The sequence below is a fragment of the Chiloscyllium plagiosum genome, unplaced genomic scaffold (genome assembly GCF_037043375.1).
Source record: "Chiloscyllium plagiosum isolate Xiang-an unplaced genomic scaffold, Cpla_swu_hap1 HiC_scaffold_10, whole genome shotgun sequence".
NCBI lineage: Eukaryota > Metazoa > Chordata > Chondrichthyes > Orectolobiformes > Hemiscylliidae > Chiloscyllium > Chiloscyllium plagiosum.
The window spans coordinates 71,656,742-71,676,293 of record NW_028270148.1 but is presented as its reverse complement, the minus strand read 5'-3'; the positions used below and the strand labels follow the sequence as shown (position 1 = coordinate 71,676,293).

General features: G+C 42.6%; 1 protein-coding gene across 1 annotated transcript in view; it reads left to right on the top strand.

Moving 5' to 3' along the window:
• The first annotated feature begins 5,915 nt into the window (after positions 1–5,915).
• LOC122552908 (ribosomal protein S6 kinase alpha-2) overlaps positions 5,916–19,552 on the top strand; it is a 438,338-nt gene continuing 424,701 nt past the window's right edge. Inside the window, exons 1-2 of the mRNA XM_043696114.2 lie at positions 5,916–6,023; positions 6,206–6,259. Coding sequence (XP_043552049.1) covers positions 5,979–6,023; positions 6,206–6,259 — 99 coding nt within the window. The 5' untranslated portion in view covers positions 5,916–5,978. The remainder of the gene's footprint in view (positions 6,024–6,205; positions 6,260–19,552) is intronic.

The window sequence follows — 19,552 nt, the reverse complement described above, 5'->3', positions numbered from 1 at the left end:
GCACAGGGCATAAGGGGTGACTGACAGTTGCTGAGTGACAATGGGAAGACGTAGTGGTGGACATAAATGTCTGGCATGTTACTTAAGAACACGGATGTGGTGTAGAGAGATGTTGACTAATTTCACAAGCTTTTGAGTAGAGTGTGCTATTCTTCACCTAGCATATCATAACTCTGCATTGCTAGCCTTATTCATTACTCACTTCACTACAACTCCATTACATGCAGACCAATTGGTTCTATCAATCAGGACACAACCCTATAATTCATAGGTTTTCCCTCAACCCCTGCAAGCTTTTCAATTACAACCCATGCTTGCATACACTGGATGCTATTCAGTTATGGCAGTCACATCACACAAACACAGGACACTAAAATTTTAGTTTCCCTCCTTTTTTGCAGGAGAAGCTGATGAAGAAACAAAGCAGCAGCAAATGACTGCAGGAGAACAAATGTAGCTGCCTGTTTTAACACATGGAACTTACAATAAAGGTCAATACAAAAAGGAGTATCATTCAGATCCTGGCTGCTGGCAGGGTGAAGTGATGAATGATGATGATTCCCAAATCATTAATCATTCTTCTGTCTTCCAATCTATCCCCCATCCCTTTTTGTTTCTATCTCAAAGTTACAGATGATGTATGTTAACAAATACCTTTTCCCTTCTTTCTCTTTAACTGTCAAGAATTATTATTTTTCTCGACAATGGACAAGGAGGGCGATAAAATAGCTAAACAAAGTGAATATTGTCATTTGATTTTAAACTCCTAACCACCAGCTTATTTACTGACACTGTGGCTGGAATCTTCTGCTCTTAGAATGTAAGCAACTGTCAGGGCCATTTCTGGATCTCAACCCAAGACAAGTCAGAGTTGTGCTGACAATTATGATGATGCATTTCAGAGGATGCCTTTATATTAACTATTTAATTCAGGAGGGTGGGTTTGCTATCGTGGGAACGTGGAAAACTGTGGCCCACTAGAATGGAAGTTGTCAGCCCTAACTTTAAGACCAGTGGGAGGCACTGTGAAAGCTAGGTGGATGGAATGGTAAGGAGCTGCTGCAGCCATCATCAGGACCTATGGAGTAGATGCAAGGTTCAATGCATAACGCCATTGGACACAAATTGGAATCATCAAATGTGATCTGAGGGAATGCCTAAGACCTAATGAAATGAGGGATCAATGGTGGACATATTATACTAATTGGGTTTAAATGGTTGTATAAATATACACTTATACACTTCATGGTAAGGTCCTAGGGAGTGTTGCTGAACCAAGAGACCTTGGAGTGCAGGTTCATAGCTCCTTGAAGGTGGAGTCGCAGGTAGATAGGATAGTGAAGAAGGCGTTTGGTATGCTTTCCTTTATTGGTCAGAATATTGAGTACAGGAGGTGGGAGGTCATGGTGCGGCTGTACAGGACATTGGTTAGGCCACTGTTGGAATATTGCGTGCAATTCTGGTCTTCTTCCTATCAGAAAGATGTTGTGAAACTTGAAAGGGTTCAGAAAAGATTTACAAGGATGTTGCCAGGGTTGGAGGATTTGAGCTATAGAGAGAGGCTGAACAGGCTGGGGCTGTTTTCCCTGGAACGTCGGAGGCTGAGGGGTGACCTTATAGAGGTTTACAAAATTATGAGGGGCATGAATAGGATAAATAGACAAAGTCTTTTCCCTGGGGTGGAGGAGTCCAGAACTAGAGGGCATAGGTTTAGGGTGAGAGGGGAAAGATATAAAAGAGACCTAAGGGGCAACTTTTTCATGCAGACGGTGGTAGTGTATGGAATGAGCTGCCAGAGGAAGTGGTGGAGGCTGGTACAATTGCAACATTTAAAAGGCATTTGGATGGGTATATGAATAGAAAGGGTTTGGAGGGATATGGGCTGGGTGCTGGCAGGTGGGACTAGATTGGGTTGGGATATCTGGTTGGCATGGACGGGTTGGACCGAAGGGTCTGTTTCTATGCTGTACATCTCTATGACTCTATGACTCTAAATATGGGGAATTAATAATCAGTCGAGAGTGAGTTTCATAGAGTGGGGCTAATTGATATAAAGCTCTCACATCAAAGTGTGAACTTGAATTCTGTTTAATTAAAGTTATCTTTTGAAGAATGTCTCCACAATTTTGTCACTGAATGACAATGCAGTGATGGGGTGGACAACAGTGTTGTTGCCAGTGACTAGGAGAAAGTGAGGACTGCAGATGCTGGAGATAAGAGTCGAAGAGTGTGGTGCTGGTAAAGCAAAGCAGGTCAGGCACAATCCGAGGGGCAGGAGAGTTGACATTTTGGGCATAAGCCCTTCATAAGGAATGTAATGAAGGGCTTATGCCCGAAACGTCAACTCTCCTGTTTCTCGGATATTGCCTGACCTGCTGTGCTTTTTTAGCGCCAAACTTTTCAACTTGTTGCCAGTGAGCACTGCAACAGCATAAGAAGTAACAAGTCTGCAATTTGCCAAGGTGAAGCTCCTTTCTCTCAGCTGCTGGAAGGAAACAAACACCATCAATCTGCAGCTGTCTTGCCATGGTCTGGCCATCTGCTCCTGACATGGGAAATTGCAGGCAGAGACCTGGAGCTCTTAATGGACACGGTGGGGCAGACATTGATGTCCTCTTTATCCAGGATAGCAGTAGAGGTCACCATATCAGACCGTGTCAATCTGATCTACTGTTGCCACCCACTCTAAGCTGTTTGGAAGACTGCCCAGAACTGTAGGAAGAAGTTGAATGAATTTCTCTTCAAATGCTAAGTGCCACCATCTTTTTGGCCTAACACTGACTCTACCTTTGATGTAATACTCATCTCTCACCAAGATTAATAGCCTACCACGCTCAGTATTGCTTGGAACTTTTCCCTCACTCACTGTCGCTCAGTGTAATCCCTCTGTGCTGCCCACTCACTCACTCAGGGCACCTCCTACCTGTACCAAAAGTAGCAGCTGTGCCATCAACTTTCATTTCCCTTAATACCTGCCTCTTTCTCATTATTGGGCAAAAAACGGCAGTGGGCTGCCTGAAATTCATGTCCTTACCCATTATGTGACACTGACCACCCATGAGTGATTGGCTGACCATGTCCAAGCCCCTGGATTTGTTTCAGAGGCTGCCCTTGACTTTCTGTGCTGGTACTCCCTGGACAAAGACTATTCCCCTTGACCTGGCTGATGACTGCTGACAATCATGATAAGCTTCCTGCCTTTGTGTCTGTGCTGAGTGGCAGGGCAAGACAGAAATAATGTCAACCTGGTATCTCTGGCTGAGTGTTCACAGTGCAAATAGGCAAGGCAGGGCAATGCAAGGCTGGGATACTGAGAGAATCCAAGTAGGTTCAGCATATATGAGCACCATGCCAATGAGCAAAGCCCAAAATGCAGCGTGATCTAGTTCAAGATATGTGCCCGAGCGCACAGTGTCCTTGCTACAACACTATAATGACATTTGCTGGTGCAGCTCAAGATGCAGTAGTTAAATGCTGAAGCATATTTTAAGTGGATTGGAGATATGCCATGAAGGTTTTTAGAGGCTGGCACATATCAGATGCCCCAATACTCCCAGAGGTGGGGTGTGTGTGGCTGGTATCAATGGATTGTGCCCTCAGATGCTGGTCCCTAGTATCCAATATTGAAATTCTATGTAGTAATTAGTGAACTGAAATCACCAGGTACTATTCTGATTTCCATGTGAAGAATTTTCTGTATTTAGATGTTTGCATATCTGATTAGATGGGAAGCTGAATATTGATCAAATCAGTTGTGTTATTAATAATGTGTGAAACAAGTAATAGTCACTGTGATTGGAAATCTGGGAAAATACAAGGTATGCACTTTGGCAGGAGGATACAACAACTGATTATTATTTATCTGGGTAGAGATTGCAGAAAGCTGTAGCACAGTGGTATGTATTGTCCTTATACGTAAATCATAATAAACTACCGTACAAGTTCAGTGAGTGACAGGGAAGCCCAATGGAATGTTGGTTCAGTTCAAAGAAAATGGAATATTAAAAACAGGGAGGCTTTGCTGAAATGTTACAAAGCATTAGTCAGACACCAACTGGAATAATATGTACAGTTTTGATCCCCTTATCTAAGACAAGATACAGTTTTATTGGAGGCAGAGACGGTTCACTCGGTCGATTCCGTGTATGGAGGCATTTTCTTTTTGGGGAGAGGTTAAGGTTCAGTTTGTGCTCATTGGAAGAATAAGAAGCGACCTTATTGAAACATACAAAATTCTGATGGTAGATGAGGAGATGTTGTTTCCTCTTGTAAGTGAGTCTAGAACCTGACTGGATAATCCAAAAGGAAGGGGTTGCCCATTTAAGACAGAGATGAGGATGATTTTTATTTCTCTTAGAGTGGAGTCAATCTGTGGAATTTTTTATTATAAAGGGTTATCAAATCTGGAATGTTAAGTATTTCAAGGCTGCTATGGACAAATTTCTAATCAATAAAGGAATCGAGGGTTATGAGGTTAAAATGGAGTTGAGTATCATCAGATTAGCCATGATCTCAGTGAATGGCAGAGCAGGTTCAATAGGCTAAATGTTCTACTTCTGTTCCTCTGTCTTATATAATTCTCCACTTTTAATAACCTCTTTCAGAGTGTTCGCATGGGATTGCCTCAGAGAAATTGAGCATATTGAATCTCACTGTCAATCCCTGAGGAACACTTCAAATGTCTTCACCATTCTTGCACTTCCTATGCCTTCAGATGGTGTCGCCCAATTGCTGGAAAATTAAATTCTTGCATTAAGCACAGATCAGGGACTTTTGAAATCAGTTTTCCTTAGAAACTCTTTATTCAGGTGTCTGACTTGGTTTATACCAATTTTCAAAATTACTTAAGAAAGGTGCTGAGTAAATACCTTTCAATGAAAGCAACGATTTGGCCACTAGGTATCTAAATGTGATTAAATATTGGAAAGCTGTTAGACCATATTTAGCAAAATACTGATTGCATAGTCTAACAATCCAACATAGAGTGATTATGGGAGCTTTGAAAATGAATTTACTACAGAAGGAATGAGCAGTTCTGTAATTATTCCATTCAATTACATTTTTCATTGACTTGCAGTGCAGGACTACCTCTTCTTTTGTCACCTTCTGAATCAAAGGCCATATTATAGTATTTTTAAAAATCCCACACAATGGAGGATTTATCCCACACGTGACCTTAAACATAATAATACTGGCATGATTTCACCAGGGTTGTTTAAAATGCTGCAGCTCCAGGAGTTCTGCGCAGATTTTCTGGATAATACAGGTCCTGTCTATATCCAGCACATAAGATGCTAACATAAAGAATAGTACATGGCTGCTTAGAAGCTCTTCGTTTGACAGTGACCACATGCAGAAGGTGAGTATCTATTTATTGTTTCCTCAATTTGGTGAATTAGGAACACAAATGCAGTTACTCGAGGTAAGGAGATAGAATTTGTGCAAGGTCAAAATTTACAATTCTCACGCATGCTTTGTTTACTGATGATGTAGAATGACTACAATGTGGTAGATGATGATTCATTCTGAAGCATCCTCAAAACATTAAGGGGTGTTAGGACTACTTGTTCAAGTTTAGGAATGAAAAGATCTTACATTTTTGTTAAAGAATGGCTGTATTGCTTACTCATTGAAATATGGGCGTTTAAAAAATAATCGCACAAGCGACTGATTCTGAGTGCAATAACACGTTGGTGTGCCAGCAATATACTGCTGGCTGTATGTGATTAGAGTACAGTGGAAATATATCATATTCAAGCAAGGAACAATATTTGTGTAGGAATAGGCGACCTTGCTTTCTTTTATCATTTCCAGAATCCTTGTTCTATGTTATCAATGTGAAGTTTGAGGCTTGTGCTGGAAATTGCATAATTTCCTGTGCCGGACTGTAATAGTTTTCACAGCAAGGCAAACAAGTTCCTTTTTGATGAAAAAACTCTGTGTTCCTTCTTGTGTTGGAAAGTTATTGTTTTTAAAGAATGTGGAGGCTTTTAATTTTTCGTAACAAAAAATCTGCAAGAGTGGTAAGTTTAACTGGCATGTGTACATATATCAAAAAGTCCTTGTATATTTCGGTAAAAACGTTTGTCAAGCTAGTGCCCTATGGATGAAGGAAATAATGGTACAGGCCCCTGTGGTATCGTCATTAGTTTTTTTAATGTATGCAGGGTCTACATATTTTTCTTTTCTTTCATAAATTTCTCAGAATCAAGAACCACCATGCAATGAGAACTTCTCTGTAAATGAGCACTTTGAGAAGGTAAGATGCCTTTTTAGTTCATTAAAGTGTCACTTCTAGCTGTCTAGAGAAGATGTAGCAGAATGCTAAGGTGCAGTGGCATCTAAACCATTGCTGGACATCTTTCATTGTTTAAACGCAAATGAGAAATTGGGGCAATGTTACAGAATGTTGTGCGTGAGCCACATTCAGTGGAAGTTCAGACATAATTTTGATAGTTTCTAAATACAGTAAAATGTGAGTAAAAGTTGTCTCGAGTCATTCTTCCACTTGAGCTGCCAATCAAAGGTTTGCAGTATGTTTTCTGAAATTGTAACAGTGAGCTATACTTGCTATTCAAGTCACAGCATGATGGCAAAATGAGCTTATTCCAATGCTTGTTTCACTTCTCTGAAAGCTCAAAATGGTTTCTAGTTTTTGAAGATATCTTATAAGACTGAAAAGGAGAAATTACAGTTTGTTCAAGAGAGGTTTCTGTGTCCTCAGTAGATACAGTAATATAATATATTGGCCTTACAGACATAAAGATGCATCCTTCTTTAACTGAACTGGGGTTTGTGTGTGGTGAGGATGTGTTGGTGTGTGCAGCTGATAGCTATATACTAGGATTTAGCCAATGCTAACAACCTTTTTTTCACCCAGAAACTGATGCACAGTGTATGCATTAATGGGCGATAAAACAATGGGAGTTGTAAACTTTTGGTCCAAGATGGCAGGAGAGTAGGGCTCCTCTGCAGGAGCTCGTTCACTCTGGCCACTTTTGTTGCTTTTTTTCCCCTTTTTCTTTACTTACTTACCTTGTCCTGAGTTTGGATGGCACTGATGGTGGTAAGAGCCCAGAGCACAGCTCTTGAACAGTCTCGAGCTGGACCCAGGGTGTTGACCTTGGGAGTGCCTACCAAGGATCTTGAGCGGGCCCAGGAATGAATCTTGAGTGAGCCCAGCATGGAGGAGAGTGAGCCCCTGCTTAAACTTTGCACCAAGTACAGGACCTGGAATCGGTGGCTGCTGCGTCGGCAGAGACAATGCAGTGAGGTAGACCCAGCGGCAAAAGATGGAGCATGAGGATTGGCGACTTTGTTGTGGGTTGGGTCCAACACAGGGGGCCGCGAAGCAGGGGCAGGAAGGCATCACAGCAATATTGATGAGCTGGACAAGAGATGCGACTTTGAGATTGGTTGGTCCAGTGCAGGCAGTGGTGAAGTGGTGGCAGAGGTACAGTGGTACAGGCATTATTGACAGCAATGAGCTGGCTCTCTTCAAGCTATATCTTTCTCTTTTTTTCTTATTCTTAAATTATTCAAAATGGCGCCATTTCATGGCAATAAATGAAAGCTTTGCACAGTATTTATTCTTATTTGTGAAATACACATGACATTAAAATCAAAAGGGAGAAAGTGAGGTCTGCAGATGCTGGAGATCAAAGTTGAAACTTTATTGCTGGAACAGCACAGCAGGTCAGGCAGCATCCAGGGAACAGGAGATTCGACGTTTCGGGCACAGGCCCTTCTTCAGGAATGAGCAGAGAGTGTTCAGCAGGAGAAGATAAAAGGTAGGGAGGAGGGACTTGGAGGAGGGGAGTTGGAAATGTGATAGGTGGAAAGAGGTCAAGGTGAGGGTGATAGGTCGGAGTAGGGTGGAGGCGGAGAGGTCAAGAAGAAGACTGCAGGTCAGGAAGGCGGTGCCGGGCTGGAAGGATCCGGCTGAGACAAGGTGGGGGGAGGGGGGATGAAGAAACTGGTGAAGTCCAAGTTCATCCCCTGCGGTTGGAGGGTTCCCAGTCGGAAGATAAGACGCTCCTCCTCCGACCGTCGGGTTGTTGTGGTTTGGCGGTGGATGAGTCCAATGACCTGCATATCCTCGGTGGAGTGGGAGGGGGAGTTGAAATGCTGTGCCACAGGTTGGTTGGGTTGGTTCGTCCGGGTGGCCCAGAGGTGCTCCCTGAATCGCTCCGCAAGTAGGCGGCCTGTCTCCCCAATATAGAGGAGGCCACACCGGCTGCAGCGGATGCAGTAGATGATGTGGGTGGAGGTGCAGGTGAATCTGTGGCGGATATGGAAGTTTCCCTTGGGGCCTTGGAGAGAAGTGAGGGGGGAGGTGTGGGCGCAAGTGTTGCACCTCCTGCGGTTGCAAGGGAAGGTGCCGGGAGTGGTGGTTGGGTCGGTGGGGGGTGTGGATCTGACAAGGGAGTCGCGGAGGGAGTGGTCTCTACGGAAAGCTGATAGGGGAGGGGAGGGAAATATATCCTTGGTGCTGGGGTCTGTTTGGAGGTGGCGGAAGTGACGGCGGATGATGCGCTGTACATGGAGATTGGTGGGGTGGTAGGTGAGGACCAGTGGGGTTCTGTCCTGGTGGCGGTTGGAGGGGCGGGGCTCAAGGGCGGAGGAGCGGGAAGTGGAGGAGATGCGGTGGAGGGCACCGTCGACCACGTCGGGGGGGAAATTGCGGTCCTTGAAGAAGGAGGCCATCTGTGTTGTACGTATTTTGAACTGGTCCTCCTGGGAGCAGATGCGGCGGAGACGAAGGAATTGGGAGAATGGGATGGCGTTTTTACAGGGGGCAGGATGGGAGGAGGTGTAGTCCAGGTAGCTGTGGGAGTCGGTAGGTTTGTTGTACAAACCTACCGACTCCCACAGCTACCTGGACTACACCTCCTCCCATCCTGCCCCCTGTAAAAACGCCATCCCATTCTCCCAATTCCTTCGTCTCCGCCGCATCTGCTCCCAGGAGGACCAGTTCAAAATACGTACAACACAGATGGCCTCCTTCTTCAAGGACCGCAATTTCCCCCCCCGACGTGGTCGACGGTGCCCTCCACCGCATCTCCTCCACTTCCCGCTCCTCCGCCCTTGAGCCCCGCCCCTCCAACCGCCACCAGGACAGAACCCCACTGGTCCTCACCTACCACCCCACCAATCTCCATGTACAGCGCATCATCCGCCGTCACTTCCGCCACCTCCAAACAGACCCCAGCACCAAGGATATATTTCCCTCCCCTCCCCTATCAGCTTTCCGTAGAGACCACTCCCTCCGCGACTCCCTTGTCAGATCCACACCCCCCACCGACCCAACCACCACTCCCGGCACCTTCCCTTGCAACCGCAGGAGGTGCAACACTTGCGCCCACACCTCCCCCCTCACTTCTCTCCAAGGCCCCAAGGGAAACTTCCATATCCGCCACAGATTCACCTGCACCTCCACCCACATCATCTACTGCATCCGCTGCAGCCGGTGTGGCCTCCTCTATATTGGGGAGACAGGCCGCCTACTTGCGGAGCGATTCAGGGAGCACCTCTGGGCCACCCGGACGAACCAACCCAACCAACCTGTGGCACAGCATTTCAACTCCCCCTCCCACTCCACCGAGGATATGCAGGTCATTGGACTCATCCACCGCCAAACCACAACAACCCGACGGTCGGAGGAGGAGCGTCTTATCTTCCGACTGGGAACCCTCCAACCGCAGGGGATGAACTTGGACTTCACCAGTTTCTTCATCCCCCCTCCCCCCACCTTGTCTCAGCCGGATCCTTCCAGCCCGGCACCGCCTTCCTGACCTGCAGTCTTCTTCTTGACCTCTCCGCCTCCACCCTACTCCGACCTATCACCCTCACCTTGACCTCTTTCCACCTATCACATTTCCAACTCCCCTCCTCCAAGTCCCTCCTCCCTACCTTTTATCTTCTCCTGCTGAACACTCTCTGCTCATTCCTGAAGAAGGGCCTGTGCCCGAAACGTCGAATCTCCTGTTCCCTGGATGCTGCCTGACCTGCTGTGCTGTTCCAGCAATAAAGTTTCAACATTAAAATCAAAAACCAATTGTCCTTTTACTTTATATTCAAAAACTCTGGGAAGAACCAAAGCCCATAGTGCAGAATTTTACAAAAGATTAAAAGGATTGGAAAGATGATATACTTATCTTGATAAATTAAAAACTTGTTTTTAGGTGACATAATGTTTTTAGATGACTTCATGTTTGAGGGATAACAAACCCTTCAGTTTAGCACAAGAACAAGCAATGGTTTAATTGTGAAACTATGGTCATCCAAGAATAAAAACTAGCAAGACAAGGCACCATTGCCATTAAACATGTAATGCAGGTACAAAATAAATTGACAATATTCTCACCCAATTTTTGTTTCTCATATTCGTGTCTGAGGCATCACAACTGCTGCAGGACCCTACCATTGCTGTTTTATGGAGAAAATCTTTTGAAAAATAGCTAAAGAGTTCAGTTTACTGTCAAATATCTAAGAAAGAAGTTGGTATCATATAGGCTTGGCTTTACATTGGGATGTACAGAGTTGAGGTAAGTAGCAAACTAATGGATCCATCAATGCTCTGGACTCAGGAGATTTAAACCCATGAGCTGCATTTCAGTGACTGAAACTCGAATGTCTGCCTGAAACCGACGGGAATTGCTACCCGACTAGTTGGTGGAAATGGGGTTGTAGAGAACAGCAACTCACGATGACTGGGGAATGAGTGATTATTGAGAAAGGAGGAAACACGTGAACCCAGACTTAACAGATAAACGGCGATAGTGACATTGTCAGACATTAATTGTACCTTCTGTAGAAAGCAAAACTCAACCTGCTGACCCAGAAAAGAGGGATGGGTTGGTTCCTGGAAAACCTAATCATTTACCAGAAACGCCATCAAACTCCCTAAAGAAGATTTGAATATTTATCTGATTCCATTATGTAATTCAACTTTCCCGCCTGCTCAGACTGCATTTCTGTGACTTGTTTTTGCAGTCAGTACTCTCATGCTGGACCAGTGTGGTGTCAGACCCTGATTAATGAGGTCACACATGTGCAAATGCAGGTGTACTTTCCTCATGCGCATTGCTGCTGCCAACTGTCACTTGCTGGGTTTTTTTCCCCACCACTACTGCTGCGAGAAAGAACTTGAGGTGACCTTGATGGGATTGAGAGAATAAAGGAGGAAGTGGAGCAACTGGCAACACATTTCAACTGCCACTGACTGCCTGTGAGATAAAGAGGTGTTGCTGCCTCCATTGGGACTGGGCTTGAAAAATTGCATTGATTAAAAAAAAGTCACAAGGCCTGAAATCTGAAATATGTTCCATTGAGAGATGTTATTCATCTCCAAGCTGACTAGACACTGTCATGCTAAAGCATAGGATATTAACAGATTGGTCGGTCTGACCAATGTGTGAGGTTCCTATTGTTCCAATCATCTGGATAGTTCACAGAAGAAATAGCAAATGAATGGGGTGGAATCAGATGTGCTTCTGCTTCACCCATTGTATGTTTATTAAAGCATAAATATTAGTGCAATAAGTACACTCCTTAGGCATTATTGTGCATAGATTTGGAAAGACAGCTCAAAGATCAATTGATGACACCATCATGATCAGAGAAAGAAACATTTCTGGAATAGCTTCACTCTGAGTTGGTAACCCCAATATGTTCACTGGTGTGGGTTTGCCTTCAACAGGTATTTTACCCGATACAGCAATGCTAATGTTATCTGCCATTACATAAGAAACTGGGCATGGATTTCGTAGTATTGAAGCATCCAAAAGATATTATAACCAACCTATATGCACAAAAATTAGATTCCTCTGATGTGTAAGTGCCTTGCCTAGTATTAACCTATCAACTTGAACAGAGAGCATGTTTTCAGTGGAAACCCTAGAGGAGTATAGAATATGAAAGGGGGAACTTAAAAGTTCATGTCTGACCAACTTGATTGAATTTTTCAAAGAGGTGACCAGATGTATAGTTGAGCACAATGGTTTTGACGTAGTCTGCTTGGACTTCAGCAAGACTTTTATTAAGGTCCAGCATGGGACATTGGTAAAGGTGAAAGTCTGTGGGAAATTTGGCAAATTGGATCCACAATTGGTTGAGTGGTAGGAAGCAGGCAGAAATAATTGTGGGGTAGTTTTCCCACTGGAAATCTGTATCCAGTGGGGTCCCATATGGGTTAATGTCAGGGCCCTTGCTTTTTGTGGTTTAAACATTTGATTTGGACTTGAGTGTAGAAGGGTTGATCACGAAGTTGACAGATGATACAAAAAGTTGCTGGGGTTGTAAATAGTGACAAGGATAGCTTTAAACTACATGAGGATACAGATGGGGCTGATCAGAGACAAATGGAATTCAGCCCAGATAAATGAGAGGTGATGCACTTGGGCAGAAAAAGGGAATAGATGATGAATGAATGGACCCTCCAAACCACTATGGATCAGAGAGACATTGGTGTGCAAGTACACTGGACCCTTAAGGTATTAGGGCAGATGGATAAAATAGTTAAGAAAGATAAAACGTTAAGAAAGGGTTACTTGCCTTCATTAATTGAGGCATAATGTTTCAGAGTGAAGCAATTATGCTAGAACTGTATAGAACTTTGATCAGGCCATAGCTAGAGAATTTTGTCCATTTCTTAGATCCACATTAAAGGAAGGATATGATAGCATTGGAAAGGGTGTGAGAGATTTGCCAGGGTGTTGCCTGGGCTGAAGATTTACAGTAATGAAGAGAAATGGGATAGACTGGCATTGTTTTCCTTAAATGTTAAGAGAAGACATGATTGAGATATATGAAATTATGAGAAACATGGACAGGGTAGACAGGAAGGGACTTTTTCTTTTAATGGAGGGATCAATAAAAATTAAGGTAAGGGGCAGAAGGTTCAAAGGCGAAATCAGAAAAAACTTTATCTTCCAGAGGATGGTGGGAATCTGGAACTTATTGCTTGTAGTGGGGGTGGAGGCAGAAACCCTCAAAACATTTAAGAAGTAGTTAGATGCACTTGTGATGCCAAGATTTTCAAGGCTATGGGCCGAGTGCTGGTAAATGGGATTAAACAAGTTAGATGGTTGTTTTGACCAGTGCAGATGCAATGGAGCCTTTCTCTGTGCTGTCAATCTTTATGACTTGATGAAAATAAAGTAGGAAAATCTTAAAAGGAGATTATTTAAGAAATACTGCTAACAGTCCAAAATTGTAAACTCGGTGACAATTTCAGAGCTGTTTCACCATTTGTGTTTCCCTTGGGCAGAAGATATAAAAATCAATGATGGAACATGGCTTGCAGAATTATCTTAGTTGTTCATCTAGGTACTTTGTTAAATCTGAGGTCTAAATGCAGCTTGTGAATGAAATAGTTTGCTAAATGCACTACAGCACATGATTTTTAACGCAGTAGTGAAGAAACAATAGTCTTGCATTTATGTAGCACTTTTTGACCACACATTACAAAGCACTTTACCATCAATGAGAATTGATTCAGTTGTGATGTATAAAATTTAAACAATTTATGCACAGAAAACTCCTTCAAACAATGTGATAATGATTAGATAATCTGTTTTTGTGATATTGTTTGTATGATAAATATTTGCCAGGTCTGGAGATAATTTCTCTGGTCTCTTTAAAATAACGTTGTGGCATTTTACCCCTCAAGAGTACTGACAGGGCCTCATTTAGAGTCTCATCCTTTAAGGCAGAATCTCCAATACTACAGTTGTCCCTTAGTACTACACTGGAATGCCAGCCAAAAAATTTGTGATTGAGTTCTGAAAATTGATACAAACCCATAATCCTGTGAGTCAGAAATGAAAGTGCTACGACCTGAGAAATTGCAAAGGGTACGTTCCCAATTTTCTCTATATCAATTATGCACCTGTTCTTGTAAGGTACAAACTGCTGAAATGGCAATAGTAGCTCTAGTGAATAGACCCTCCATTTATTTGAGCAAGTAACCAGTATTTGCCCAGAACCCACAGGAGTGTATGGAACTGTGAAATCTTGCAACACAGGAAATAGAACAGTTTTGAAAGAATTATTAAATTAGTTTTGATCCTTGCCTCTCACCTTTGACTATTTTTCTAGTTAAAATAAATTTGTGTTCTTTGTTCATTGATCTTTCAGTAAGCTAGAACAAGTTCTAATTATTCATTCAGTGGAGAGTGTGTCATAGAAGATGCAGCCTGTCTAATCTCTGCTCAGATGAATACAGATGATTAATCCCAGGGATTATCAATCTCTGCGGTGGGCACAAGTACTTTATTGGAGATAAAAAGAAATGAGTAAGCATTAACAGACAGGGATGTCATAGAGTCATAGAATTGTTGCTGCACAGAGGGATTTCATCCATTACGTTGAGTCCATGCCTACTTTCTGCAAATTTTTACACTCCCTTTCCTCTCTCCATAGTTCTGCACTTGTGCTGTTTAGGTACAGAATCTATCTCCAAAATCCTATCAGGCAGTGTAGTTCAAATTCAGACCTCTTGCTGCAAAAAATACTTTTTTTTTGTCGTGTGGCCTTCCATTCAGTGGACAACCATGTCCTCTAGTTCTCTAATAAAAACAGAAATTACTACAGAAACTCAGCAGATCTGGCAGCATCTGTTCAGTGAAAGTTGAGATAATGTTTCGAGAACAGTGAGCTTGGACTCACTGATAGTACAGATAGTAACAACTATATACGTATATGCTGATGAAAAGAAGCGGGGGAAAGAGTAGGCAGATAGGTGGAGATGGAGCCAGCCAGAGAAAAAGACAGTCAGGCATAGAAAATGGCAACCCAGAGGAGAAAATCTGATAATTGGGACCATAAGTCAGTGAAAATAGGTTGACTGTGCTGAAAGTAGCTCATCTCCAGAGGGTCTGGGGGAGAGTGTGGGTAAAAGACATCAATCAAGGTATTCAGGTTATAAAATTATTGAACTTTATTTGAGTCCTGAAGGCTGCAGGGTCCCTAAATGGGAAATCAGATGCAGTTCTTCCGGCTAATGCTGAGCGTCACTGGGGCACTGCAGCAGACCCGAGACTGAAAGGTTGGCCAGGGAGCAAGGTGAAGTGGCAAGTAACTAGAAACTTGGGGTCACTGTTACAGAGAGGGAGACACTCATTTACATTTAAAATGAGTCAATTTAGCTAGGTTTTCTTAAGTTAACAAGAACAGTTTATTAATTACTAAAGCAAGATAATTTAATAACACTTACATACATTCACACTGATTGGAATAAGAGGTAAGATCAAAGAATAAAAATTTGAAAAAAAACAAACATATAGCTCAGTCTATGAATTGTTCATGTAGAATAGATCGTTCAACATTAAGGCTGTTGTAATGGATGTTACCAGTAGCACTAAAGTTGGTAAGTGAAGTGTTGGACAGTGTGGTGCTGGAAAAGCACAGCTGGTCAGGCAGCATCCGAGGAGCAGGAGAATTGACATTTCAAGTATAAACCCTTCATCAGGAGTGAGGGGGTGGCCCAAGGGGCCTGAGAGATAAATGGGAGGTGGGGTTGGATTGGGGGGAAGGTAGCTGGGAGTGCAATAGGTAGATAAAGGTGTGGGTGAAGGTGATAGGTTGGAGAGGAGGGTGGAGTGGATAGGTGGGAATGGACATGTAGGACACAACATTTATCCCGTGTGGTTGGAGGGACCGATAGCAGAAGATGAGGCATTCTTTCTCCAGGCGTCAGGTGGCTAGAGTTTGCGGTGGAGGAGTCCCAGGACCTGCACATCTTTGGGGGAGTTAAAGTGTTTGGCCACAGGGCGGTGGGCTTGCTTAGTGCATGTGTCCCAGAGATGTTTTCTGAAATCTTCCGCAAATTGGCGTCCTGTCTCCTCAATGTAGGGGAGACCATCACAAATTGAAGTGTTGGCTTAATTTTGTAGATAGTCTGAGATTCAGAGGTTCTCATTCCTTTTGATTGTGACTCAATATTTCCTTCAGCATTTTCTAACTTCAGTTTTTTTTTAATCTTTTATGAACTTGATTGAGTTTTCGATAGGTTAGATGAGATTTTTTAAGTACAACTTGTCTGAAATTGAGCAAACTCAAGGAGCTTCAAGTCTAAGTACTATCCAATCTAAATCATGTTTCATTGATCCTGTATGAAATAACTCCCAGAGGCTGTTTATGGGCGGCACGGTGGCACAGTGGTTAGCACTGCTGCCTCACAGCACCAGAGACCTGGGTTCAATTCTCGCCTCAGGCATGGACGAGTTGGACTGAAGCGTCTGTTTCCATGCTGTACATCTTTATGACTCTGTGACTGTGTGTTTCCTGAGTGAGGTTATGCAATTGCCTTCACTCCATCAGACTGCGAGGATGTCCACTTCCACTAGAATACCCAAAACTCATATGCTCCACCGGTGGCATTTTCCAATGATGAAGCCAATTTGAGCGCCTGTTTGAAGTCTAACTGTGCTTTTGGCTTTTTGCAGGTGCCTTTGCATTGTTATATCATTAATCTTAACATACCAAACAGTCTGTCAGCACCGCACTCATGGTTAAATCAAAATCCCATGCTAATCATTTTAACCTAATCAAAATCCCAATACAGATTCCTCCTGTTCTTGAATTGTTGAATAAAACTGATCATGTCTCCAAATTGGAGGAGGCTTAGGGTCATCATATTCCTTTAATAAACTGACAGATTTTAGCATCTGATACCTCAGCAAACTTAAGTCTCCTAATACCCAAAAAAACAGTAGCATGCTGTATTGAGAATTACTCATTGCTTTTTATCTGCTCCATCATCATTTACCTAAAAAAAAGCATTCTTTCCACACAGTGGGCACATTGTTCAACAGAATTAAATGAATCAAGCTTCCCGAATAAAGGGTTGATGCCAGAAATGCTTATCTCAACTCAAAGATGGCTGTTTCGAGCAAATATTGTCAGGTGTGTGCTTTTCCTTCATTACCACTGAAATAACTCCACAGAGACTGGTAACCCTTCATCAAGTCACCCTTTATTTACACTTTGACAGTCCTTGTCACTGATCCAACTCCCTCAGAGCCTGCACTCAGAGTGAACAGGAACTCAAATTCTCCTATTCTTTTCTCTTCACAGCAGTAGTACTTATATTTTTTCCACAACACCTGTGTTATATTTGTATATGTGCAGTGACTCAGTAAAGATACCATTATGCAAAAATCTTATTCAAAATTTCCACCATCAGAGAAACACCCATGTGGTTGATGAACCAGCAAAAAGCAAAGCTTGATAATGGCAATACTTATACGGAAAAAAAGAATGAAGGGGGAGGGTAGGGATCAAATCAAAATAGAATTAGAGGAGGAAATACACGCCTGTTCTTATCTGTCAGCCAAGGCTTCCTGATTGGACCAGATTAACAGCCCCAATCAGTGAACTCATATTCTATTATGTCAACCTGGCTGATCTCATTATAATCACTACACTATGCATTAGTTTAAGTACCATCATGTCAGAAACTACAAAACAGGTCACAGCACAACATAGCCCAAATAGACCAATTAAAGTGCAGTTCAATTGTAGATTGAGCATGTTGATTTTTCAAACATTAGACAGACTTCCCCACTAAGTTGATTTTCCAGCAAGCCAGACTTATGAAGATATTTTCCCTTTACATTGATTGACCAGGTGAGGGCTGTCTGTGAACTTTAACATCTTAAAAAATTGTCAGCAGTTCTTCCATTTTCAGGAACCATGAAACTGTGCTTCAGTAGTGTTTGTTTCTGCTGGTATGATTAGTGTCTGTCAAGTACTAAATGTCTTTCTACTGGGCCTATTGCCTTGGGAGCTTGCCTACTGCACCTAATTGAAATGGTAATTGTGGAAATAGCTTGCTCATTGGCTGGCTACTAGAAATATTGATGCACTTCAGACTCTTTGAGAAATGGTCTCTGCATCAGGGTCCTGACAATGTCAGGAACACTTAGTGTTTTGCAGGATATTCTCATGGCATGGATGTGGTCAGGTCTGAGAGTAGGATCCAGAGTCTGTTTGGAAAGATGTGGAGTTATGGACGATTGGGGGCAAGTCAGGGATCACGATGGGGGATGTCAGGGGTATGGGAGCCTGTAGGGTGTTGGTTCAGGGGGAAGGGTCAGATTTCCATGGGATGTCAAGGAGGTTTGATGGGGAGAGGCAATGTTGTGTCTGGGAGATCAGTTCTATAGTTATTTACAACAGGTTTTGATTCCTCTGACATTACCTGGCTAAGCATTCAGGTAAGTATTTGTCAGGACCCTCTGAAGTTGCTGACTCTAATTCGGAGTTGGGAATTTTGTAGGTTCCAATCACTTAGGAAATTTCAATTTCCAGGCAATTCAGGTGAAGGCATCTTGCCATGACAACCACATGGTTCCAACATCCAGTTCTTGGCAGCTCCTAGCAGAAGATATGGTCCATTTCAAGTAACTTTCGTATTGAAAAATATTTTAAGTATTACATTTTAAAAGTCATATGATTTTGCTAGTTGACAAAATAATACATTTTCAATGATATATAAATTGGTTTGAATGCAAAATCACTTTCATAGCACTGAAATTTTCTCTCCTCCAGCTGTGTACATTTACATTTGATTGTTCTTTGGACATTTCCATAACACTGAAAATCTAATGATATTGTGATCACTATTTCCCATTTCTCTCCACTGAAACATGCTCTACTTGTCCCACACCATTCTCTCAAATGAGACAGACCACAGTTTTCTACTCCCAAGCCATAGATTTACTGATCAGTGATGTACTTCTCTCAGAATTTCTTCATCCTTTCAGCCTTTTACACTGTGACTATCACAATAATATTTGGACAATTGGAGTTCATCATTATTACAACTCTATTCAGTGTTTAAGTAATTTGGTTGTGAATGTACTCCTCTACTTCCATCCCACCACATTCATAATATTATTTTATGTTTTTCTATATATGTTGTGTTATATAAGTTTAAATAAAAAATATAATGCACCACCATGTCAGGCTGGAAGGGCTGAAAAGCTGTTCCTATGCCGTTGTATCCTGTTGCAGGGTATTAGTGTCACAGTTATCTAAGGCTTGTCAGCAGCATAGCAGAACAAATTATTTACTCATCTTTGGCAGGATCATCTATTCTGATATTGCATGATCACAGTGTTATTTATATTTTCACATGAATGTAGGGAACCCACTGAGAGTTTCCTCGCCTCTTAGAAGTTATCTTCCTACATGAAAAAGTTGCTTATAATTATTGCAAATTTTGATTTTAAGGAACAAAATTTAATAAAACATAATTCAAACCAGGAAGAAACGCAGGAAGAGGTCAGTTTACCTAACAGTTAAATACTAGTGTTCATGGTGTGCATGAGTTTCCTTCGATTCCTGCTTCAGGTAATCCAATCTGCAGGTAATCCCTTCCTTTTTCCCTTGGTGTTTTAAAAAATTCTCAAGGTCAGGTTCGTAGGAGAGTAGTCTGACACAGAACAAACGACCAAGAGGCGAGTCTGCTAGAATAATGGGCATTTTATTCCCCGCAGCGTCGCCACAACGGGTCTGGCTTATACTCACTCTACATGTTACCAAA